This window comes from Canis lupus, chromosome 1 (assembly GCF_048164855.1).
Source record: "Canis lupus baileyi chromosome 1, mCanLup2.hap1, whole genome shotgun sequence".
In the NCBI taxonomy this organism is placed as follows: domain Eukaryota; kingdom Metazoa; phylum Chordata; class Mammalia; order Carnivora; family Canidae; genus Canis; species Canis lupus.
The window spans coordinates 102754924-102781682 of NC_132838.1; the positions used below are offsets into that span (position 1 = coordinate 102754924).

At 43.3% G+C, this 26759-nt stretch overlaps 1 protein-coding gene across 1 annotated transcript; it reads right to left on the bottom strand.

The window, feature by feature from the left end:
* Positions 1 to 14982: 14982 nt before the first annotated feature.
* LOC140606874 (zinc finger and SCAN domain-containing protein 5B-like) lies at positions 14983 to 19543 on the bottom strand. Its single transcript, XM_072780960.1, has 4 exons — positions 19121 to 19543; positions 17053 to 17262; positions 16437 to 16581; positions 14983 to 15890 (listed from the first exon to the last, which is right to left on the bottom strand). The coding sequence occupies exons 1-4, from the start codon at positions 19466 to 19468 to the stop codon at positions 15172 to 15174; spliced, it is 1422 nt and encodes a 473-aa protein (XP_072637061.1). The 5' UTR covers positions 19469 to 19543; the 3' UTR covers positions 14983 to 15171.
* Positions 19544 to 26759: the final 7216 nt, after the last annotated feature.

Genomic DNA, 26759 nt, shown 5'->3' on the forward strand with positions numbered 1-26759 from the left:
CCAGTCCCAGGAAAAGCAGAATTAGCAGAGGCATCCTCAGAAACAGCTCGCATCTGCGCATAGCGGGGCAGGATCTGAGATGGACGTTCTCCCTCCAAGAGAAACAGGACTCTGGTCACCCGCTGTCCTCCCAGACTCCCAGAGCCAACCTAACTGCCCACGCATGCCCTCTAGTTGGCCTGGAGGTTGGCAGGCACCCAGCCCTGTGCCCCTGCCGCTGAGCTGCTGATGCAGGAGCCACTCTTCCTGCCACCGACATTGCTTATTTATCTTAAAGAAACATCATAGATAAAATGCTGAGCATGATACTTGCTATCCTATGACCAGTAGGCCAAATCCTGCCCATCTCCTGTTATTGTAGGGCCCATGAGCTAAGAGTGTTTTCTTATAGTTTTAAACAGTTGGTGGAGGGAAGACAAAAGAATATTTCATGGCAAGTGGAATTCTAGCGTCTACAAAGAACATTTTATTGGAACGCAGCCCATTGGTTTTTGTAGTGCTGCAGGAGCTTTCTGCTCCAACAGGAGAGCTGAGTAGCTGTGATAGCGATCATCTGACCCACAAAACCTAAAATATTCACAATTGGATTCTACCAGTTTGTCTACTGCATCCTGGGCAAATTGTAAGTTCTGAAAACAACAAAGCAAATAAAAACACCTGTCATATTTCTGCTTGGAGATAAATATTTTCACTTTCTTGTGCATTTATGTGTCCCTAACACTGACTGGTTCTGTGCCCTGAAAAAGTTACTCAACCACCTCGTGCCTCAGCTTCTTCATCTGTAAAATGGGGATAATGGTATTTTCAACCTCATCAGTTGTTGAAAAGATCAGTTGGGTATATATATCTATAAAGCACATGGAACAGTGCAGATACTCTATATATATGTATATCAAGAATAAATATATGTACATATGATTATACATACACTTAATACATGATATGTGATATCTCATGCATGCATTTTTTAAAAGAATTTATTTATTTTAGAGAGAGCATGTGAACCAGGGGAGGGGCAGAAGGAGAGGCAAAGAGAGAGAGAATCCCAAGCAGACCCTGTGCTGGACACAGAGCCCAATGGGGGCTGGATCTCACGACCCCAAGATCATAACTTGGGCTGAAACCAAGAGTCTGACACCCAACTGAGCCACCCATTTGCCCGATACATGCATATCTTAAGTGATCATTTCATGGGTACAGAATTTAAAGTGCTTTATTCTTTTTTTTTTTTTTAATTTTTTATTTATTTATGATAGTCACACACAGAGAGAGAGAGAGGCAGAGACATAGGCAGAGGGAGAAGCAGGCTCCATGCACCGGGAGCCCGACGTGGGATTTGATCCCGGGTCTCCAGGATCGCGCCCTGGGCCAAAGGCAGGCGCCAAACCGCTGCGCCACCCAGGGATCCCTAAAGTGCTTTATTCTTTATGCACAATGTATACTGAACATTTCTCCAAGACTTCAAATATTCATTAACCATAAGGTGTTATAAGCAAAGCTTTAAATTTTTTTCATCATAAAAATAAAGCATATTATAAATAGATGGGACAGAGGGGGTTTTAAGGCAGTGAAACTATTCAGTAATATACTGTAGTGGTGGATACATGACACATTTGTCAAAATCCATGGAACTGTACAAGGACTGAACCTTAACGTAACCATAGAGTTTAGTTAATCGTAAAGTATTGCTATTCAATCATCAATTGTAACAAATGTGCCAAATTAATGTAAGATATTAATAATAGGGGAAACTTGGGAAGCCTGGATGGCTCAGTGGTTGAGCATCTGCCTTTGGCTCAGGTCATGATCCTGGGTTCCTAGGATCTAGTCCTGCATTTTGGGCTCTCTCTGCCTGTGTCTCTACCTCTCTCTGTGTGTCTCTCATGAATAAATAAATAAAATCTTAAAAAAATAATAATAGAAGAAACTATGTGTCAGAGATGGAGGTGACAGCAATTTGGGGAGGGCCCCTTTTTTGCTTGCAGATGGCTGCCTTATTATGTCCTCACCTGGCAGGGAGCAGAGCCTTCCTGTCTCTTCTTATGAATGCACCGATTCCATACATGAGGGCTCTGCCCTCATGACCTAATCATCTCCCAAAGTCCTAACCTCCTAATGCCATTCCACTGAGGATTAGGATTTCAATGCATGAATTTGGGGAGGGTACACTTGGTCCATAGCACATACAAATATTCAGAGCAGGATTGTTTGCCATCACCAAAGAGTAGAACCAACCCAAATGTCCACTAATGGATGAATGGATAAGCAAATATGGTCTGTCCAAATCCTGGGATGTTATTTAACTATGAAGGTAATGGAGTACCAACACATATACAACATGAATACACCTTGAAAACATCATGCTCAGTGAAAGCAGCCAGCATAGGAGACCACACATTCTATGACTCCATTCATATAAACATCTGGAATGGGTAAATCCAGGGACAGAAAATATGGTGGTCATCACCAGGGGTGGGGCATAAGTTCTTAATGATAATGGGATCTCCTTTGGGATGATGAAATTTTAGCACATTGTGAATGTGCTAAATGTCACTGTATTGTATACTTAAAATAATTGACTTTACAGTTTGGCTCAAGATCTCAGGGTCCTGGGATAGAGTCCCATGTCAGGCTCCTTGCTCAGTGGGGAGTCTGCTTCTCCTTCTGCCTCTCCCTCCACTCATGTTCTCTCTCTCTCTAATAAATAAATTATATCTTAAAAAGAATAATTGACTTTTTGTTAGGTAAATTTTATCCCAACTAAAAAACATTTTAAACATGGAAAAATACATTAAAGGCTTCTCAAAATAACAATCAAATATACTCCTGTATTATAAGAAGAAGTACAAGCACAGTAACAGCTCATATTAAAACTAACCCAATTTAAAAATTAAACCAGCCCCGGGACCACCCGCCCCTCCCAGCTCTCTGCAGAGAAATTAATGAAAAACCAGTCCAATCCTTCCATGTAGTTCCTGGAGCCATCCCAGGGCTTGATCACAGTGGGAGAGATGAACATCGTGTCCCCAGCACAGAGGCCATCACTCCCACGGAGCAGCACCCACACAGGTGGTCGCAGCCTGAGCTGGTGTGACCTGCTTGGCCACATTCACGGTTATCTCACCAGGGCGGTCTGGCTTCCTTCTCCCAACCTCCAAAGAATCGCAAGCCAAAGATTAGGCCCTGGAATGACAGTCCACTTCCTGGGCTCTGGCTGGTTCTCTGCTCAGTTTTTGCACAGCTGACCCGGATGGAGGGTCTAGTGGAGTCTCTTTTACCCCACTGAACATGTGAGAGGACAATGAGTTTAAGAGATTTGCCCAGAAGGGACTTACAACATGAAATGGGAATGAGCCAGACTATGGAATCAAACGTCATCTCCTCCACCTCCTGGCTCTGTGAAGTTGGAAAAATTATTTCTCCTTTTTGGTCCTTGATTTTTGGAGAAGTAGAAATGGAGACATGACAAGAATAGCTAATACTTTATAGAGCACTGGCTATAAACACAATGCCCTTCTAAATGCCTTGGCATCTAGTAACTCCTACAACCCTACAAAATAGAAACCATATGAGCCCCGTTTTAAGATGAGTAAACTAAGACCCAGAAAGTGAAAGTTCAACACAAAATCACATACTGGTAATTGGCAGGACTGGGTTTTGAAACAGAGCATTTGAATATGTATTGCACACTCTAACACCTGAAATGACGGCCAATGCAAGAAGAAAAATGTGCTTTTACTTTGCTTTCATTTTAACTCGTTTAATTTAAATAACTTCATATGTTAGTGACTACCATTTTGGATGGCCCTGCTCTAAACCATGACCCTAAGCTGCCTCTCAGTCTTGTCAGACTATCTGTCCTGTGAGTTGTTGTGAACCTGAAGACAGAACCATGTAAGTAAGGTATCCTGTTGGTACCAAGTAGTCCAGTGTTGAGAATGCACCATGTTTAGCTCTGAAGAGTTTATATTCTAATGTAGGAAGACTTCAGCTGCTGTCATTGTTGCAAGAAGGTAAATAAAATAGGGTCATGTGGCAGAGAGTGAGGGTGTTGGGATAATGCTTTAGCCTGGGATTGTCCTAGAAGACCTCACCAATGTGGTGCCTCGGGTTTAGGTCTGAATGGGTGATGATCGGGGGCAGGACTCTCTTGGATACAGCTTGTGCAAAGCCTCAGAGGCAGAAAAGAGTGGAAAGAATTTAAAGCACAGGCAAGACCTGGAAACCCACACTTTTTCATTAGCCTCTGGTGTCTCTTCTGCAGGACGCTATGTCCAAATGATGCATTTTAGAAAAAATTGCCCTCGGCAAATTAGAAGGGGCAAAATTCCTTATGGTATTGCTTGCTTCTGCAAACCAAAAATGAACTAAATCAAGAGCCAAAGGCTAGTAGAAAATGTTCTAAAGATTTATTTTTGTTTACTTATTTGTTTGCTTCACTGCTGACAGAAATGACTGAATTTTAAAACAGTCCATGAGTTTTTGAGGCCTTAATTTAAAAACTTTCTTCCAGGGGCACCTGGGTGGCTCAGTGATTGAGCATCTGCCTTTAGATCAGGTCATGATCCCGGGGTCCTGGGATTGAGTCCTGCATCAGACTCCCCATAGGGAGCCTGCTTCTCCCTCTGCATGTGTCTCTTCCTCTCTCTGTGTGTCTCTTGTGAATAAATAAATAAAATCTTAAAAAAAAAAACAAAACTTTCTTCCAGATGAACAATGATCTCAATCAAATGGAGTACCTTCACTGAATGTGGTTCACAGAATGTTCTCCTTGAACAACCAACACACATGTGCACCTCCACAGTAGGTAGGAGGACACAGGATTCTTAAATATGTTAAAAAGCCCTAAGATATCATTTTAAATATTTATTAATATTCATATTTATTTATGATATTTTGTGACCCAAAGTCACCAAACCAGTCGGTGGAAGAGGTAGGATTCGAACCTGCACTCTAGTTTCAGAGCAACTGCTTGACACACCCAAATCCCAAAAAAGAAAATCCTTATAAAAATGTTCTTAGGCCCCGAACATGTGAATTTTCAGGCACTAAAAGTTTGAATGTATATGTCCTCATGAATTTCACACGTTCTTCTCACAGACAGGAAGTGCAGAGGGTAAATCTGAAGATGGATGGAGGAGAGGCCTGTGATAACCAGACACCAGATCTGAAAGAGAATGTTAGCTGAACTGTGAGGATGAAGACCCCAGGGGAACTATCTGAGAACGAAGCAGGAGGGAGAGGGCAGAGACAGAAGTGCAGGGTGGAGGGGCACATGGGTGGCTCAGTGGTTGAGCATCTGCCTTTGGCTCAGGTTGTGATCCCAGAGTCCTGGGATTGAGTCCCGCATTGGGCTCCCTGCAGGGAGCCCACTTCTGCTTGTGTCTCTGCCTCTCTCTTTGTGTCGCTCATGAATAAATAAATAAATAAATAAATAAATAAATAAATAAATAAATAATAAAATCTTTTAAAAAGTACGGGGTGGGGAGATCTGATGTTGCTCCAGTTACCTATTACCAAGTAACATGTCACCCCCAAAACTCAGTGACTCAAAACAACAATAGTTGAGTATCTGTTGTGGTTTCTGAGGATCAGGAGTATGGGGAGGACCCCCCTCATGGTTCTGGCTCATGGTCTTTCACACAGTGGCTGGAACAGCTGGGGCTGGCCACCACCTCTCTCTCCATGCCATCTTAGGGCATGTCCATGTGGAATGGGCTGGTTGGGACCTCCTCACATTTGTTCTGTTGTCCTGAGGTCAGCTCAGCCCTTCAGTTCAAGTTAGGAAGAGGATGTATTATCCTAGCTGCCACGTTGTGTTGGATGCAAGCAAATCACCTCCCTGCCAGACACAAGAAGAGGGAAATCAGATCCACTTCTCCACCAGGAACTGGCTAGTTTAGAACACACGAGGTGGGAGAGAGTGCCATGACCGTCTTTGAAAACCAAAGCACATGTGTTGGTCTGTCTGTCACTTCCATTCAACCAACGGTGAGGTCTTCACAGGTAGGCACTCTCTGATTTCTACCAGTCTCCCCAGTGTCCACACGGGTCTAGAACATGGTAGGCAGGTGCTTGTATGTATTGAAGGCTAGTTAGGTGGCCCAACGGGGAACCTGTCACACCCTAGGGAAGGCACCAAGGGGCAGATGGGGGCAAAGCTCTGGAAGCCTGCCAGAGGCTTGCAGGGTCTCCGGGGCCTGTGTCCAGGAAGATCAGGCTGTCAGTAAGGGAGGGACAGGGGCAGAAGGCAAAGGCAGCCCGCTTGCCCATCAGGTGAGGACAGTGGGCGTCTAGTTTGTGCATAGCAGTGAGCTGTCGGTACAGAAGGGACTGCAGCCCATGTCCCAGAAACAAGTGTTCCCTGTCCTCCTCACAACTTCTGGGAACATGGAGATCAGCCCTTGGGTTCATCTCCAATGCCCCCAGGGAGTCACTTGCTTCCAGGAGTTGTCAGGTCTCAATATCCCTCAGAACTCTGCCGCGGTCTCCATGCAGGTCATCTGTCATGACTTGGGCCACCACCTCAGTTTCCCTGGTCCCCGCTTCTCCTCCCTTTATTCTGCTCTGGTCCCTGACCCCAGTACCAGGCGATCCCACCACATTCTTGGTTATTTGGGCCCATTAATGCCTCCAGAGATGAGGGCCGAGTCTGGTGTGCATGCCCTACACATAGGTATCCTTCAGACCCCAAGCCTCTCCCTGGACACCCCGCAGACCTACTGACCCCTAACAATGAGCACTTAACTTCCCCCCATACCCATTGCTCATCTTGTGTCTCCTTTGGGAGGAACCCCAAAGCAGCCAGTTTGCTTTCCTCTACCATCTGCTACAGATGAGCCATCGGGACACCTGCTCATATTTGCATCGTGCATTTATATCTATATATCTCCATGCAGACATGTGCACACATATATTTATGTATGATGTATGTATGTATCTATAAACACGCCCGTTATACATACACACAAACACATAGGAAAAAAATATCGGGAGGACACTCTAAATATTAAAACCGCTTGTCTAGGGGATCCCTGGGTGGCTCAGCGGTTTAGTGCCTGCCTTTGGCCCAGGGCACAATCCTGGAGTCCTGGGATCGAGTCCCGTGTCGGGCTCCCAGCATGGAGCCTGCTTCTCCCTCTGCCTTTGTCTCTGTTTCTCTCTCTCTATCATGAATAAATAAATAAAATCTTAAAAAAAAAAAAAAAAAGTTTGCTTCTACATGGTGGGATTATGGGTGGCTTATTCTTCATTACTCCTTTTTCAAATATTTCAATAAACATATATTTATTATTTTCATAATCAGAAGCTAACAATGATCATTGTTTTTTAAATAAGCATTTGAAAGAAAACAGGCCACCCTGGAGGCTAGCAATTGACAATGTTTTCCAGACCTTCAGAATGTACTTTCTGATGCCAATTTAGCACCACAACTGGCAGAAAGTGAGCCTCACGCCCTGGGACTCATTAAAATCGCCTTAACAACCCTCATGGGGACCCTGAAAGTAGAGGAAGCTGAGTTCTTCACCTTTGGGGCAGCTGTGTAATTACGATGGCTCATTCAACGCATCCAGAGGCTGGCAGGAAAACAGCTTCTTCTTCTTTTTTTAAAATCTTTTTAGGGATAGGAGAGCAGTGTTGAGATGCCAAAGGGAAAACCTCTTGGGCCACAGGCAAGAGAGCGTTGGGAATAAATAAATTTGAACTCATCGCGGGATTAAAACTTTGAAATAGCAAAGAGAATTACCTCGGGCTGCAGTTAGGCAGTTCGCACCTGTGAATGCTGAGGCTGTTTTTGTTTTGCTCCGTTTGTGTTTGCTGCTGACCGGGCTGCTGGCTGGAGTTTCTGATTCTCTGAGGCCAGAGGTCACAGTGATCTCTCCCTCTGGTCAGCTTCCCTTCCCTGTTTCCCACCCCAGTTTCCTGAGGTGATCTTGATCACACTCACATTTACGTACATGTTTGTGTATTTTTTTCACTAGTTAAATAGTCATCAAAAGCTTTTAAACAAAAGAAAAATATCTTTGCTGTTTCCAAAGGCAGCAGCTTTAAAAACGCAGAAGAAGCTCAAATCTCCCTGCCCATTACCCCTGCTATTCCCTCCCCACCGTAGCCCTGTTTTCATAACTCAATTATACCTAAATAAAATTGTAAATACACACACACATACACACACATACACACACACGTAGATATTAGAGGTTGGGGGGAGGAAGAGGGAGAGAGAATCTTATGCATGCTCTGCGTGCAGCTGATCTCACAACCTCAAGATCATTACCTAGCCCAAATCAAGAGTTCGATGCTTCACCAACTTAGCCACCCAGTCCCCTGCAATAAATAAATAAATAAATAAATAAATAAATAAATAAATAAATAGATTTTGGTGATTTATTTGAGAGAGAATGAGAGCACAAGCAGAGGAGGGGTAGGGGGAGAGGGACAAGCATACTTCTCGCTGAGCAAGGAGCCTTATGTGGGGCTGGATCCCACAACCCTGAGGTCATGACCTGAGCTGAAATCAAGAGTCAGATGCTTAACCAATGGAGCCACCCAGGCACCTGGCCCCCCAAATATATTTTTTAAAAGTCACCTTTTTTTTTTTTTTTTTTTGTATCAAAAAGACACCATTAACAGCATGAAAAGGCAAGCTATGGGATGGGACAAAATATTTGCAAATCATATATTTGATAAGGGGCTTGATATCCAGAATATATAAAAATTTCAACACTAAATGACAAAAGACCTGATAACCAAATTACAAACTGGGCAAGGAAGGGCACCTGGGTGGCTCAGTGGCTGAGAGTCTGCCTTTGGCTTGGGTCGTGATCTTGGTGTCCTGGGATCCAGTCCCGCATCTGTTCCCTCTGCTTCTCCTTCTTCCTCTGCCTATGTCTCTGTATTTATTCTCATGAATAAATAATTTTTTTTAAATCTTAAAAAAAAGAATACCCTGGACAAAGGACCTCAACAGACTTTTCTCCAAAGAAGATAAAAATAGCTAGTAAGCACATGAAAAGATGTTCAGTGTCACGAATCATTAGGGAAGTGTAATCCATCACCACAGCAAGATACCACCTCACACCATCACTAGAAAAAAATTTTAAGAACCCAAACAAAACAGAAAATAACAGGTATTGACCAAAAGGTTAAATTTAGAACCCTGGTGCCCTGTCAGTGCGCAAGGAACATAACATTGAACGATATGGAAAAGATTACATACAATCCAGTAATTTTGCTTCAGGTATGTACCTTAAAGAATTGAAAGCCGGGGGCAGCCCGGGTGGCTCAGTGGTTTAGTGCTGCCTTTAGCCCAGGGCATGATCCTGGAGACACCAGATCGAGTCCCATGTCAGGCTCCCAGCATGGAGCCTGTTTCTCCCTCTGCCCCTGTCTCTGCCTCTCTCTCTCTCTCTGTCTCTCATGAATAAATAAATAAAATCTTTAAAAAAAAAAAAAAAGAATTGAAAGCAGGGACTCAAACAGATATTTGTACCTATTTATTTATTTATTTATTTATTTATTTATTTATTTATTTTTATGGTGAAAAAATTTATACTTAGATTTATAGCCGGCTGGACTCAGTTTAGATGATCCCAATTTTGTTGGCAACATCCAAAGCATCATAGTCAGGAGCCAGTCGAACATATGCTTTCTTCTCTCCATCAGGCCTGATCAAGGTGTTGACCTTGGCCACATCAATGTCATAGAGCTTCACAGCCTGTTTGATCTGGTGCTTATTGACCTTGACATCCACAATGAACACAAGTGTGTTGTTGTCTTCTATTTTCTTCACGGCTGACTCAGTAGTTAAGGGGAACTTGATGATGGCATAGTGATCAAGCTTGTTTCTCCTGGGGGCGCTCTTTCAAGGATATTTGGGCTGCCTTCGGAGAAGCAGGGTCTTGGGTCGTCGGAATGTAGGTGACGTGCGGATCTTCTTTTTTTTTTTTTGTGACTGTGCACGCCTTTCAGCACCGCTTTCTTAGCTTTCAAAGCCCATTTGCTTTGGCTTCGGCTTTGGGAGGAGCAGGGGCTTCCTTCTTCGCCTTCGGCGCCATCTTCGTGAAAGGGCCCCATATTTATTTTTATTTTATTTTTTTATAATGGATTTTTCATTTGTATTTTATCTTTAAGATTTTATTTATTTATTTATTTATTTATTTATTTATTTATTTATTTATTTAAAGATTTTATTTATTTATTCATAGAGACACACAGAATGAGAGGCAGAGACACAGGCAGAGGGAGAAGCAGGCTCCATGCAGGGAGCCGGACGTGGGACTCGATCCCGGGACTCCAGGATCATGCCCTGGGCTGAAGGCCGCCCTAAACCTCTAAGCTGGGCTGTCAGTACCACCATATTTATAACAAGTGTTATTCCTAGCGGCGGGAAAGTAGAAACAACCCACGTGACCATCTGTGGACAAAGGAATTAAAAAAAAAATGTGGGTTATCTATACAATGTAATATTTTTCAGCCTCATGGCCCAACACAGATGAACGCTGAGGATGTTCTGCTCAGTGATGTGAGCCAAACTGTAAAGCTGTTGTCTAACGGATACAGAATTTCTGGTTTGCAAGATGAGAATAATTCTGGAGGATGGTTGCATAACAATGTGAGTGTACTTAGAATGCTACTGAACTGGACCCTGAAACGTGGTTAAGATGGTCAATTTTATGTTGTGTTTTACTACAATAAAATTTTTTGAAAAAAATATACATTCGTTTGAACCAAAATTTCATTTTTCTGTTAGTTTTTTTGTTTGGTTTTGTTTGTGTGTGTGTGTGTGGAATAATTAACATGGAGGTAGAAGATGGTCTGGGAACATTCCTGCCTCTCAGTGTTGTATCCCTGCTATCTTTGGCCAAAATTAGTAAGCTCAGAATCTTTTCCTCTATAGCATTCCACCCATTTTTTTTCCACCTATTTTATTGAACACTTGAATATGATCAAGATAAATATTTTTTTTTTCATTTTTCCTCTTTATCATCTGTTGTCTCTGAACCTTTAAGAAATTCTTTCTGAGTGGTGCCTGGTGGCTCACTCTGTTGAGCATCTGCCTTCCGCTGGGTTCATGATCCTGGGGTCCTGGGATGGAGCCCCACATTGGACTCCCTGCTCAGCGGAATGCTGGCTTCCCTCTCTCCCTCTGCCTACCTTTCCCTCTGCGTTTGCTCTCTCTCTCATTCTGTGAAATAAAGTCTTACAATTTTTTTTTTCTGACATTAGGAGAGATGAGAAAATAGCTTAGCAGTTTATCCTAGAATGTGTTGCAATTAAAAATATGGAGAATAACGATAATTTCAGTCTGATAAAATCGCATAAATAAGTAAAACAAGTTATAATCTAATTAGAAGATCATTATTAGTAATCACAATTTTATCACTGTAATACGTTGGGGTTAATAAAAACAACTTGTATAACAAAATATTTCATGATGAAATTTTCCCCCAAAATTTTTATTTAAATTCTAGATAGCTCATAGTGTAATATTGGTTTTAGAAGTAGAATTTAGTGATTTATCACTTATGTTTAATACCCAGGGCTCATCACAAGTGCCCATCCTCAATGCCCATCCCCCATTTAGCCCATCTCCCTCCCTCCATCATCAGGATGAAATCTAGTATACAATTCTAGTAAGGGAAAAAAGCTCAGGATTATGTGAACTACCAGATGAGGGGTCATATTTAGCTCCACACTAACAGCAGAAAAAATTATTTTTTTTTGAAAAAAAATTTTTTTAAAGAGATATTCATTTGTTGGTAATCAGAAAAACATTTCTTTGTTGAAGCCCTGGTTATTTTAAATATTGTAGAGAAATGAATGAGCACCTGTTAGACGGTCTTTGCTGCCATCTCCTGGGCATTGCCATAATTAATATACAAATTGACCCTAAAATCGATTTAAAACGTTCAAAATAACAATAACCAAGACGTGTTTGGTAAAGGTGCTACCAGCTTGGACTTAAGTCACTTTGCTCTATGGAAAACCGGGACCAGCAAAGGGATGCTGCCTTATGTTCTGTTCATGCCATACAAATATGTCACAACGGAGCCATCCTCTTGGTGGCTGTTGGTGCTGCTGCCTGTTATAAGGAGTGAACAGAGGATCCCTGGGTGGCGCAGCGGTTTAGCGCCTGCCGTTGGCCCAGGGCGCGGTCCTGGAGACCTGGGATCAAATCCCACGTCGGCTGCCGGTGCATGGGGCCTGCTTCTCCCTCTGCCTGTGTGTGTCTCTGCCTCTCTCTCTCTCTGTGTGACTATCATAAATAAATAAAAATAAAATAAAAACTTAAAAAAAAAAAGGAGTGAATAAAAATCGGGATCCTCTTCTCAGACCTGGGACCCCCTCGAGGAAGAAATCTTGTTTTCTTTAATGTCAGTGACAGGAGATAATCTCTCATCACACCATCTCACTTTGCTAACCTTCCAACATTTAAAAATTTTGCCTTACTCAGTGTCATAAACCTCCACCCAGTTTGTGTCTTGCCAATGCACCATTGGGTGGAGGCAACCTTATTGCGTCCACTGGTGGACATAGATTGCCACTGAGAAATCTTTCTGGAATATTCCTGTTAGTTCTGGGACTAATTTGGTGCCCAGGATTCTCTCATGAGTTCTCCTATGATCCTATGGACATGAAAGCACCATGCTGCCATTCCTACCCGAGATATTGCAACTTTTCTGAGGGAGCTATGTTCTTCGGACATTTTTTTCCCAAATACTTTATTTATTCATGAGAGACACAGAAAGAAGCAGAGACATAGGCAGAGGGAGAAGCAGGATCCCTGAGGGGAGCCCGATGTGGGACTCAATCCCAGGACTCCAGAATCACGACCTGAGTCAAAGGCAGACAGATGCTCAACCACTGAGCTACCCACGTGCCCCTGGAATTAAAATTTTAAAAATTGCTTTTTAAAACATATCGCTACCTTTCTTGTTGACATGAGGTTTGATGATTATGGTCTTAAGAGTAAAGGATTTTTTTAAGTAGTACCTGGTATCTTTGTGAACATTTAATTTTTTCTTACTTGGAAGCAGGGCGAAGGATTGGTGACTGATAATTTATATCCGATTGATTCTGACACATCCTTCAAGTAACTGAATTAATCTTAGATATGAAGCCTTAATTTTAAAAAAAAGATTTTATTATTTATTCATAAGAGACACACAGAAAGGCAGAGACACAGGCAGAGGGAGAAGCAGGTTCCTCGCAGGGAGCCCAATGTGGAACTCGATCCCAGGACCCTGGGGATCATGCCCTGAGCCAAAGGCAGATGCTCAACCACTGAGCCACCCAGGCGTCCCCTTAATTTTTTTAAGATATGGATGTTACATCATATATGTACAATAGAATGGGAAACTAAATGACCATCAGACACTTTTTTTGGAAGATTTTATCTATTTATTCCTGAGAGACACACAGAGAGGTAGAGAAGCAGGCTCCTCACAGGGAGCCCGATGCAGGACTCAGTCTCCAACCCTGGGATCAGGCCCTGAGCTGAAGGCAGACGTTTAATTGCTGAGCCACCCAGGCATCCTTGTCAGACACTTTTTAGAGATCTGGTAGTCACGGGTTAAAAACTGTCAGGTGTTATTCTGAGATAATTAGCATTTTCCAAATTCTGAGATAACATCTTCCCATGATAGTTTAAAATGAAGATAAAGTTGGTATTTTAGCAATTTGAAGAAATGGCTCATCAGGAATTTTAACATATGGGTAGATCTGAAAATCTATGTAGGCCATGTTGAAGATAACCAAAGTAACTAAATGATAGGAAATATGTGAATTTAGCTCATCATTGTATCTCCAGCAGTTAACACTAAATCCAGCCCATGCAGTGTACACAAAATGTATTTGTTGTTGAATAAAGAGAAAAGCACATGCACAGACATGCACATCAACTTCATGATTCGAATTCCTCTTTTTTTAAGATTTTATTTTTAAGTAATTTCTATGTCCAGCATGGGGCTTGAGGTCATGATCCTGAGATCAAGAGCCTCATGTTCCACCTACCAAGACAGCCAAACACCCCATAATTCTTTTCCACAAAGTTGTAGCAAACACCTCCCACTGGCTTCTACATTATTTTCAGCAAATCTGGCCATACCTCTGCTTAGATTCTAAATGTCTCATTGGTCCTCACCCAGCAGTTTTGACTTTCACACTAGGGACAGCTCAACAGACCCATCCCCAGTAGGAATGGGTTCTCCAGATTAATAATCTGGGATATAATGCTGTTATAATAGTGTTTACTGGGATGAGCCACCCAGGTGCCCCGGTTTCTCTTTAATTATATACTTATTTTACTTTTGTAAAAAAAAAAAAAAGTATTCAGGAACCCCTATCATCTCCAAGAAATAGAATATTGACAATAACACACATCTATGTAGATGCTCTCCTGAGAACACATCTCTCAGCCTCTTTTTTTTTTCTCAGCCTCTTCACCTTGAGGAAACCACCATCACAAATCTTTAAAACCAAAACCAAAAATGGAACAAACAAAAAACAGGACTTTTGTAAATAGACTGTCCCCTGTGGGGAGTGACAGACTTAGAGCTTTGAAGGTTCCTGGAACCAATGGTGAGCTAAACTTGTTTTTCAAAATTTCCCAAGAGCGGAAGCATGCGTATCACTTGGGAACTTTTAAAAAAATAATTTATTTGAAAGAGAGCGAGTACAAGCAGGGGGAGGGGCAGAGGGAGAGGGAGAAGCAGATTCCCCACTAATCAGGGAGCCTGATGCAGGACTCAGTTCCAGGACCCCAAGATTATGACTGGCCTGAAGGCAGATGCCTAACAGACTGAGCCACCTAGGTGCCCCTGGATCCTATTTTACAAGGAAATAATGGATTATAGGAAGACAATCAGCAGCCACAGTTTTATAAGGAGATATTGAAAAATAAGGCTTGTCTTCATTAGAAGAATAGCAACATAAACCAAAAAGCCTAAGGACACAATGGAACATAATTAAACCGAAAATGAAAGTCACTAGGGAAGATATTATCATTCCAAGATCCTCAGTAACATTTATGGGATCATTTATTGTGTTCCAGAAACCCTATAAGTGCTCAAGATGTCCACATGTCATTTTTACAAAGTCTGATGAATCACCATTATTAACTTCCTTCTTGGGGCAGAAGGGACTTGGACCTGATAGCGGAATCATCAATCAGGAATTCACTTTTGCATGTGTTTTTTGGTGGCGTTTAAAAGTTCCCAGCTGACGAAAGGCACAGTTGCACTCCTGGCACATATAGGGTTTTATTCCGGAGTGGGTACGTCGGTGAACGTTGAGGTTTCCTTTGTGGCTAAAAGCTTTCCCACAGTCTTCACATGGGTAAGGCCTCTCCTTAGTGTGGACTCTCCTGTGACTCCGCAGGGTGGAGTCATGAGTGAACGTCTTGAGGCAGAGGTCACAAGAGTATGGCTTCTCACCTGTGTGGATTCGCTGGTGGACTCGGAGGTCTGAAGGCTGCATGAAACCCCCAGAACAGATATCACATTTAAAAGGCCTCTCTCCTGTGTGTGTCCTCCAGTGAATGTAAAACTGAGATTTATAACGAAATCTTTTCTTACATATGCTGCATGCAGTTGGCGTTGATTCTGTGGCTTTTTCCACCACAGGATGAACTGAGTTTGATGCTGGTTGTCCCGAGGATTCTCCTTTGTCCAAATATGTGGTCCCTTCTTGAGACACATTTTGGGGAACGGAGGTTTTCTTCTGTTTTCTTCTTTTGGGATTTCTTGGACTTTTCTGAGAATCTCTTCTTTTCCTACTCTGAGTAGAAATTACTCTCTCTGAAATGTGGGTGGAAGGTATGTCAGCATCCATATTTGTAACACAGATTCCTTCCTGGAGATTCTTCTCATCCTCTGCCCTCATGGAATCTGTTGAAGGAAGGGTTAACACACAACACTTAATGAAGAGTATTTTCTTTTCTTTTCTTTTTTTTTTAAGAGTATTTTCTTTTTTTTTTTTTTTTTTTTTTTTTTTTTTTTTTAAATTTTTTTTTTTAATTTTTTATTTATTTATGATAGGCACACAGTGAGAGAGAGAGAGGCAGAGACACAGGCAGAGGGAGACGCAGGCTCCATGCACCGTGAGCCTGACGTGGGATTCGATCCCGGGTCTCCAGGATCGCGCCCTGGGCCAAAGGCAGGCGCCAAACCGCTGCGCCACCCAGGGATCCCTTAAGAGTATTTTCAATGATACCACTGAACCAAACACTGCTGTGGGCTGAGAACTTCCCATCATCCAACAAACCTGGGATAGGATCGTATATAGGACACTGTGGAAAGTCAGTGATGGAGAAGGCTTGGTCTTTCAGAGCCCCCTCCCCCTAAGAGATGTCAATGCTTGATTCCCAACCCCCTCCCCTGACCCAGCATACAAAGAGTCACTAGCTCCTCTGAATCCCCAGTTCCCATGCTCACCATGACCCTTCAGAAGCTGAGGCTCTTGGGATTTCAGTATTGTCTCTTCCAGATCTTCCAGATTCTTCTCCAAGTTCTCCTTGGGTCTCAGACCCTCCAGTACACCTTTTCCAGGAATGGTCTCGGGCAGGAGAACGTTCTGTCCCTGATAATGGACAGACAGCCAAGTGTAGTTACCAACGTGTCTAATTTGGGATGTGGAAAGCTCTTGTCTCTTCTTTATCTTACCCATCTCCTAAATCTAGGACATTAATTTTCTCAATAATGCTGTGCTGCATATGTGCCCAGACTTCCCTTGGGCCACTCGTGACTCCCTGTCAGTCAGTACCCACCTCACCTTTAAATAACATCCACACATGGCAGTGTTTATACTTAATTATCTAAGTGTACCTCCTCAAGTTATCCAGCTTCCCCTGCCCAACTCTGCAAGCAAGGTGGCTCAAGGTCCAGGTGTCCCTACCCATTACTACTGATATTTTGGTTGGATGATGGATTCCTTGTTGTGGGGCTGTCCTGTGTATTGTGGGATGATTATCAGCTTCCCTGGTTTCTACCCACTAGATGTCAATTCCATCCTCCAACCATACCTCCTTTCTGACAATCAAAAATCACTCACCTGCTGTCTTGAAAGTTCACTGATTCCAGGCAGACTCTGCAGCTCTCTGACTTTCTGGCTGTCCTCTGGATGTATCTCACTTACAGAGGATTGGGGCTTCTTGGACAAATCTGTCACAAGGTCTGTGTCACTGTCACTGGCCTCAGCTTCAGCCATCTGAGCATCTGAATTTTGCACAAGAAATTCCTGTCCTTGTAAGGTGACTATGGTCTGTGAGGGCAAGAACCAAACAAGATAAGGGGTGCTTGGGTGGCTTAATCAGTTAAGCGACCAACTCTTAACTTTGGCTCAGGTCATGATCTCAGGTTTGTGGGATTTAGGCATCCACTGGGCTCTTGCTTAGTGAGGAGTCTGCTTGAGATTCTCTCCTCTGCCCCTCCCCCACTCACTCACTTGCACATGCTCCCTCTCTTCTCTAAAATAAACAAGATCTTAAAAAAATTTTTTTTAAATTTTTATTTATTTATGATAGGCACACAGTGAGAGAGAGAGAGGCAGAGACACAGGCAGAGGGAGAAGCAGGCTCCATGCACCGGGAGCCCGACGTGGGATTCGATCCCGGGTCTCCAGGATCGCGCCCTGGGCCAAAGGCAGGCACCAAACCGCTGCGCCACCCAGGGATCCCAAGATCTTAAAAAATTAAACAAGATCAGCCTCACTGAAACCAGAATGAAGCTCTGACATTCCCTGTATGAACCTACTAAACACTTAGATTTTGTTGGAATTACTTGTGTAAAATGGCAACCTCCCAAGTTGTGACAACCAATAATGTCTCCAAACATTGTCAAATGCACCCTAGGCGGTGAAGACGTACTTTCCCCACCCCTTTGTGTTGGACATCTATTGGCCTACCCACATTATCTAATCAGCCTCAATACCTCCCCATTTTTCCCACCACCCCAACTAATACTCAGCCCTCAAACTGTCATCCTAACCACCCCTGACCTAGGCATGTGAGGTATGGTGTGGTGAAAAATCCAAAACCCTGCTCATGTGAGAATTCAGATGTTTGACTTACATCTCACTCAGCTGATCTTAAGAATTCCTTTATCATTCCAGAATAACATTTTATAGTTCCTGTAGCTATTTTTCCGCAGTGTTGTTGAAGCTTATAACTCCCATTCTCCACTTAACCCCAGAGAATTTCATCACCTTACCAAGAGTGCTCAGGGAAAGGAGGATTGACTTTGGAACTAGTTCCCTCCTGTCCCCTTACAAAATTACTTCTTTATCTTACCCATCTCCTAAATCTCCATGACCAGTGCTAACCAGGTCCCATCCCTTCCTAGATCCTTCAGACCTTTGCTTTTTCTACAAAGCACACAGCCACACTCCAGCTGCCATGATGGAAGAAAATGCCCCCACGTAAGGTCTTACTTGGTTATTCTTACCTGCAAGCTATTTGGACCCTATTGGAGGGACATTTGGCAACCAGAGATTTCCTTTTGTTTTGTTATTGACTTTCACAACTCAGGAAGGTTACCATTGACATCGAGGATGTTACTAAACATTATGATGCCCAGGAAGGCGTCCAAGCAAGGGATGGTCCATTCCAGTATCACCAGTTGATTTGAGACCCGGATTGAGTTGAAAGCCTACAATCCTATTCCTTTCCTCAGCATCATCCCAGGACTCTCATTACCATGGCAACATGTTCATCATACCTCTCTGTAACCTGTAGCTACTTTACTCAAATAGGACCACTTTTAAGAGGGTCTCTGGTGATATCAAGAATTATAAATGTAATGTTATGGAGTGGTTTTAGGCTCCTTTCTCCTGGAATCTCTGGACTGTCCCTTACACAACTGTCCCCACAAAAGGTAGGGCAAGATGAATGATGGTAAAGTGCCTAGACTCGTGAAACCTCCCAGATGTCAAGAACCTCCCCTCTCCTCCCCATTGTGACAGCCAGAAATGTCTCTAGACATTGCCAAGCGTCTCCTGCAGGGCAAACCATCTCCCACATGAAAACCACTGACCCAGAACAACCCCCTCATGAACTTTCCCGTCCAAGGGCACTGTGCAGCCCCCATACCAGCTCTGTTCCCATCAGGAAGGGCCTGCTCACCCATTTCTTGGGGGTCTGATTGCTTCTCAGCAGGTCCTGCAGGTCTTTGCAGCTCCGCACACCACTTTCCTTGACTAGGGCCTGAAGCTCCTGTGGCATGGAGATCATAAACTGCTCCATCACTAGCGTGTCCAGAATCTGCTCCTTGGTGTGGATATCTGGCCTCAGCCACAGGTAGCAGAGCTCACAGAGCCTCCTCAGTTCCTCCACGGGGTCTGACTTCTCCGAGCTGGTGAACGCTCTGAAGCTCACATGCCACATCTCAGAGTTGCAGTCTTGCTCTGACCTAGGGTTGCCTGGGGATTTCTCATGACCCTGACCCTCTGAAAATGCCTGGTCTGTAGACATATTTACTGCAGAATTTTCCAGTTTGACTCTGCAAACTCTCCAGAAGCTGGTGCCTAACTAAGACCTACCTAAACGGATTTACTCTGGTTTTCCTTAGCAACAGACCCTGTTTTTTCAGAAATCTGGGGGGGGGGGGGGGGAAAGAATGAACCAGCTTAGTTTAACTTCTTACCACCCTCTCCCTTCCAAACTCCTCACCCAAATACTAGACACCATCCCCAACCTGTCCTGTATTTAATATTGTGGAAAGTAACCCTATTATTTTTCCAATGTTCACCTTTATATTAAAAGGTGGTTTATTTTTTTATTTTTAAATTTTATTTCTTCATGAGAGACACAGAGAGAGGCAGAGGGAGAAGCAGGCTCCATGCAGGGAGCCCAATGTGGGACCCGATTCCAGGTCTCCAGGATCACACCCAACTGCTAAGCCATCCAGGCATCCCTAAAAGGTGGTTTAAATGTCTGAATGGTCCCCTTGATTCTGAGCACTAAATGCACAGAAGTGGGCTCAGTTTTCTCATCTGTAAGTTGGGACAACATAATTCTTTACTATAAACTAAGTGTGAAGCTCCTAAATTCAAATTTAATGATCTTGGTCTTTATAAAACTTCCCATCAGGACAAGATACAAGGCAAAACTGCCTTAGTTAAAAACTCTGCAGAATTAACAGAAAAATATTTACAACCGGAGAATTTCATGTGGTGTAGCAACATTGGAAATATTAATCTAAGATTGTTCCCCAACACATTTCCTTGTTGAGCCCAGGATACAGCTTTGTTCCAGGAAAAGGAGGACTTTAAAGGATCCTAACAGGATTAAGAGATAATTTGTTACAGTGGTAAAATACACATAAAATTCACCACTTAACTCTTTTAAAGTGCACAACTTTGTGGCACTACTACATTTGCAATGCTGTGCAACCATTTCCCACTGTCCAGCTCCAGAACTTACTCATCCCATCCCAAAAGAAACCTTGTCCCCATGAGCAGGCACTGCCCCTTCCCCGCCCACCCCACCCTCAGCCCCTGGTAATCCATTAATCTTGTCTCAGTCTCTAGGGGTTACATACTTAATCTCATCCCAGAAAACTGATTTAAAATCCAATGCTTTTCAAAATTTTCAAAGAAACAAGATTTTAAGAAGAGCTTTTAGGAGGTTTTCAACCTACCGTCCAGTCCAAAGGCAAGAACCACCCTGATACTCTAGATACCCATTTTATCCCAAGAACAGTTACAGAAAGAATGCAACCCACATTTTCCTTCTAGTGAGAGGTCAGGGGTCAACCTGAGGAAGGGATGGAAGACTGGGGTGCCTCAGCACACCAGTGAGAGCCCCTAGAGAAAGGGGCTCTTATTCTGGCTGGGCTAGTCGGTTGAGGTCTTTAATTCAAGGTTTGATTATACTCACGGATAGCAAAAAACCAGCTATGTGCTTTTAAGCAACAGTACAGCAAGTTTAGAAATCAAGAGAACCACATGCCAGAAAAAATGTAAAGCTAATACATTTGCCTAAAATCCCTAAGAGTCGACTTTTGTTGTACTATTTCAGATGATTGAGGAAGCCTCCTTCAGCAGTGTTTTAATCCCATGGTTTAGGTTTAATCAGCTGTTAGGCAAGTCAATCAGCTCTTGGGAGACCATAATCCTTCTTTATGGAGGACCATAAAACCTACCTCTTACATTGAGGATAAAATAAGAGGGTGCCAAGGACATGCACATCTTTACCAGATGGAGGAACTAACATTCAGGGCTATGGTTCTCAACCAAGGGTGACTTTTGTCCCTACTCTTCTCAAACTTCGGGATATTAGGCAATGTCTGGAGACACTTTTGGTTGTCATAACCCGAGGGTGGAGGAGGATGCCGCTAAATATCCTACAATGCACAGGACAGCCTTCCAAGCCCCCTCCCCTACACAAAACAAAACAAAACAAAACAAAACAAAACCCTATCTGGCCAAAGATATCATCTGCGGTTGAAAAATCCTGGTTTAATACTAGTTCAAAGTACAAACCACACATACCACGAATGAAATCACACCACAATGGATCAAAGTTAATAATGGGGTATAAGAAGATCCCTTGCTTTCACAAGGCCTCAGAGCTAATGCCTAGGGAATATAGACCCAAATCTTCCTGGTAGCAACCTCCATCTATCCCAGGTTTCAAGCACCCTTAGATGTTCCCACCTGTAACCAACCTCCCCACCTGTAACCAACCTCATTCGTCTCTTCCTGCCTCCAGCCTCTTCCAACTGCCTTGAGCTGTAACGTCTCTGTTTATATAAAGCTAGAGAAAGTCCATACTTCCTGTTGTTACCTCATCAGCCCAAGGATTGGTTTAAGGCCATGGAATAAACCATTTTAGAGGGTCACGCGGCTTACATTTCCCATTGAAATTCCATTAAGAGAAAGAGTCATTTATTAAATAAGTCTACTTGGAAACAATATTGGTTTTCCTGGTCTGGTGAATTATTTATCATATACCTAAAGTGTTTAAAGGAGTTGGGGAATGTAGAGTGGCAAGTTTTAAGCACTTTGGGTTAAGATTTTATTTAAAATGAGCTGGCGGGCAAAGTATAAGAAATAGGCATTTAGAAAACCAAGGGTTGCATGCAAGTAGAGAAAAATACGACATCTTACCAATTTCGCAGGGCATGCTTTTCCTAAATGCCGAAGGCAGAAATATCAAGTCAAGAAGTTGTGGAGAGGGATGTCTGGGCGTCTGTCTTTGGCTCAGGGCCTGATCCTGGAGTCCTGTGATTGAGTCCCTCATCGGGCTCCCTGCATGGAACCTGCTTCTCCCTCTGCTTATGTCTCTGCCTCTCTCTTGTGTGTCTCTCATGAATAAATAAATAAAATCTCTTTTTTTAATAAATAAAATATTTTTAAAAAATCGTGGAGAGATGGTAGGCTGGTATCAAATCAGTGATTTAATCTAGCTCAGGGACTCCTGGCTGGCTCAGTTGGTGGAGCTTGAGATCCCTGATCTCCGGTTGGTGAGTTCAAGCCCCATACCAGGTATAGAAATTACTTAAAAATAAAAACAAAATCTTTGAAAAGAATAATCTGGCTCAAGCAAAACTCTAACATATTAAATTCCAAGGTATTTAAAAATGAAAAGCAATTATGGATACATGAGGAATATTCACAATTTTTTAGAACTTATTTTTACTATTTTCAACATCTTGGGATTAAAGCTTTGCTCAAACTAGATTAAATCACTGACTTGATTATTTGTCAACTTACCCTTTTATAGAAACAATGGCAAAAAAAAAAAAAAAGAAACAATGGAAAGTAGACAAAAGCACATAGACACTGCTCTGCATTCCTTTCCTCCCCAGGTGAGAAAGGTGGTTTTGAGATACTTGGGGCTTCTTCATGGACCTTTCTGTGCTCCTGAATTAGATCTCATAAATTCTAAAAAGCTATAATGGTGGGTCTGCATGTTACGGGTGAATTTTATTTTACTTCATCTTATTGTATTTTATTTTTTGTAAAGATTTTATTAATTTATTTATGAGAGAGACAGAGCGAGGCAGAGACATAGGCAGAGGGAGAGGCAGGCTTCCTGCAGGGACCCTGATTTGGGACTCGATCCCAAGACCCCCGGATCACAACCTGAGCTGAAGGCAGACGCACAACCACTGAGCCACCCAAGTCCCCCATCTACTGAATTTTAGTCAAGGGTTGGGCATGACTGGGTTACAATTTTGGAAGCTCTTGGTGTCCTCAAATCACAACAAATCCATTCAGATAGTGAACTCCTTTGTGTAACATTTGAGATGAATTGGAAGGCTTTGGATGATTCTGGTTTAAATCCTTGGGGGCCTATGGGAGTCTCTACACCCTGCAAACCTCAGATTCCTTGTGAGTAGGATGGTGGCTTTCTGCTGCCCCTTCTAATCTCGCTGGAGCTGTTGCAGCCGCTTTCTGGAGTGGTCCCGTCTGCCCTCCTGCCCTCGAGGGCTGTGTGCTACATGGGCCCAGACTGTGCGACAAGACCCCAGGCACCCATTTCACTTCCCCCTTCAGAACTGTCCCACAGTTTGCAGAGCACCTGGAGGAGAAGCCTTGTCCTTTCCCAGGGCCCAGGGGCTTTCAGCGCCTTACCTGCAGATGCTCTGTCTTTCTAAGCCCCCTCCCAGCTGCCCTGCGGCTGCCCTAGCATGCCAGGTATACTTCTGGCATGGTATACTTCTAGGACTTCGTTCACACAGTTTCGCTCCACACTCCCGTTGTCTGGATGCTTTGCCTGGGGCAGGCATGGCTGACCCCCACACTCGGTTCCCATCTCAACACAATCCTCTGTTCTCCGTTCTTCAGAGAAGCCTGCCCTGCCTGTGCTGAATCAACCACCCACAGAGCTTTGATGCCACAGTAGCGCTTCTCAGCCTCTCTTTGGGCCAGATGATCCTCTGTTGTGGGGTTTGAACTGTGCCTTGCAGGATGCTGAGCTGCAGTAGCCCTGTGCTCTGTCCATCAGATGCCAGCAGCAACCCCTGGTTCTGACAACCAGAAATGTCTTCACACAGTGCCCAATTGTCCCCTGGGGGGCACATTGCCCTAGTTGATAAACTTCATAAGCCGGGCTTATTTTATTTTTATTTTTTTCAAGTAGGCATGCCCAGCAGGGAGCCCAATGTGGGGCCTGAATTCATGACCCTGAGATCAAGACCTGAGCTGAGATGAAGGGTTGAGTTGTAAACTTAACCGACTGAGCCACCCAGGTGCCCAGGGCCTGGTTTATTTTTGTACATATTATTTACTACCGTTATGCATATTATGCATTTACTTGCTTATTTCCTTATTGCTGGTATCCTTCTAGTATTCACTTCAAGCTCGGTAAGATTGGTGCTATTTCCATTTACTCTGTCAGTGCTTAGGACCATGCTTGGGACGCAGAGCAGAGTTTGCACAGTAGATGCTCCAGATATAAATACTGATAAATAGATTGGATAGAACATAGTTAGGAATATAGGTAGATATATACATACATATACACACAGGTGACACAACCATGGTTCTGTGCTGTTTCTTAAGATCTTCTAATCTTGGGATGCCTGGGTGGCTCAGTGGTTGAGCATCTGCCTTCGGCTCAGGTCATGATCCCAGGATGCTGGGATCGAGTTCCACATCGGGCTCCCCTCAGGGAGCCTGCTTCTCCCTCTGCCTATGTATCTGCCTCTCTCATGAATAAATAAAGTCTTTAAAAAAAAGAAAAAGATCTTCTAATTTTTTAAGTGGCTATAAATGACCACATATAGTTGAGAATCTACTTTTCATACATCATCCACTGAGACGAATATTTGCTTGAATAGAAAATTATAGATTTACATTGTTTTCCTTCATCTCCTGAAAAGCATTTGCCTCACTGTCATCCAAACCCAGGGCTGCCACCGGAAAGCCATTTAAGCCTTCCCATGGAAATGGTTTGGATTTTTCTTTCTTTCAGGCATTTTTGGAATTCAATCTTTCGTGACCAGGTGTAGATTTTTCTTCTTCAGCCTTAAGAACACTACCGGTCTGAGAGTTCTTTCATCTTTAACATATGAAATTTATCTTTACCATTTCTTACAAATATTTCCTCCTCATGTTCACCTCAGTTGGTCCTGGATTCTTTATACCTTCTCACTGCTGGGAGAGTCTCCAATGTTTTGTTCATCTTCTCTAATTTGTTTCTGTGTTGTGTCCATCCTGCCATATGTTCCACCTGGTGTGTTCTTTCAGCTATTGTGTATTTTTTTCCTAATTAATATTCACTGCATTTTTAAAAATATTTTTTAAAAATTTATTTGAGATAGAACAAGCGAGAAGAGAGCACAAGAGGTGGGGAGGGGCAGAGAGAGAAGCAGACTCCCCTGCAGAGTAGGGATCCCCATGCAGGACTCAATCCCAAGACCCCAGGATCACGACTTGAGCCAGAAGGTAGACACTTAACCATTGAGCCACCCCGGTGCCCCTAAAAAAATATCTTCATTCTTATTTCATGTTGCTGACTTTTTTTTTATGTTTCTTATGTTTACTTATATTTCTTGGATGACAATTCTAATACCCCATTTCTGAAAGTATCAGCAATCCAGCTTTTATATTCTTAGCTGTGTCCTTATTTGGCCCCATGAATCAGTATCCTTTAGGATAGGATAATTTCTCAGTTCAGGTTGGCTTTGCCCCAGGTGAACATCCAATAATGTCTGGAAATGCCACTACTGTCTTGTATGTAGAGACCACTACGCTGTTCAACAACCTATGATGCACAGGACGGCCCCACAAGAAGAATGATCCTAACCAAAATTCAGTAAGTACCAAGGCTGAGAAGTCCTGGAACAGGGTTATTGACTTTAGCTGATAAACCTGACAGAGTCCAGAAAGCCAGAGACTAACCAGTCCCCAGCTCCAATGCCCTCAGTGACAGATTAATCCACAGTTAACGCTCCCTTTAGGATAATCCTACCAAGTAAAACCCCAGATAGATTGGGGCCTCATATTTACCCCCTGCCCCATGAAAACCAGCAGTGGAAGGAAGCATTCCTTCACCTGAGGTTCTCCGCCAGAGTTCACCAGGAACATACAGGACAAACAGGATGACCCGTGGCTTTGCCCCACCCTTGATTCATTTGGTCTGATTTACTTTAGGGTGGGGCTTAAACAGGATTTTTTTTAAGCACCCAAGAGATATGGAATATTATTCAGCATTACAAGGAAGAAAATCCTATCACACCGCACAACAGAGATGAAGCTTGAGGACACTATGCTAAGTGAGATAATCCAGACACAAAAGGACAGATGGTATGATTTAAGATAGAAAGCACAGTGGTGCCAGGGGCAAGGCCAGGATTCCCGGGAGTGGTCCTTTATTGGGGGCAGAGTTTCGGTTTTGCAAGACAAAAAGGGCTCTGCAGATGGTGGTGATGGTTGTACAAGCGTCAATGTCAATGTCCTTTATGCCAGTGAACTGGCCACTTAAACACAGTTTAGGTGGTAAATTTCAGGGGCATCTGGGTGGCTCAGTCGGTTAAGTGTCTGACTCTTAGCTCAGATCCTGATCTCAGGGTCCTGGGACTGAGCTACCCATCTGGTTCTGCACTCACTGGGGGAGTCTGCTTCTCTCTCTCTGCCCCTCCCCTTGCTCGTGTGCTGTCTCTCTCTCAAATAAATAAATAAATCTTAAAAAACAAAAAAAGAGGGATGCCTAGGTGGCTCAGCATTGAGTATCTGCCTTTGGCTCAGGGCGTGATCCTGTAGTCCAGGGATCGAGTCCCACATCAGGCTCCCTGCATGCAGCCTGCTTCTCC

What these genes read in the sequence shown, in the direction of transcription:
- LOC140606874 (XM_072780960.1), bottom strand. Translation starts at nt 19,468, where the DNA reads ATGTCTACAGACCAGGCATTTTCAGAGGGTCAGGGTCATGAGAAATCC. An exon ending in ATCAGACCCCCAAGAAATGG is followed by an intron (nt 17,263 to 19,120) that starts GTGAGCAGGCCC and finishes TTGCCCTCACAG; the next exon opens with ACCATAGTCACCTTACAAGG. An exon ending in GTGAACTTTCAAGACAGCAG is followed by an intron (nt 16,582 to 17,052) that starts GTGAGTGATTTT and finishes GTCCATTATCAG; the next exon opens with GGACAGAACGTTCTCCTGCC.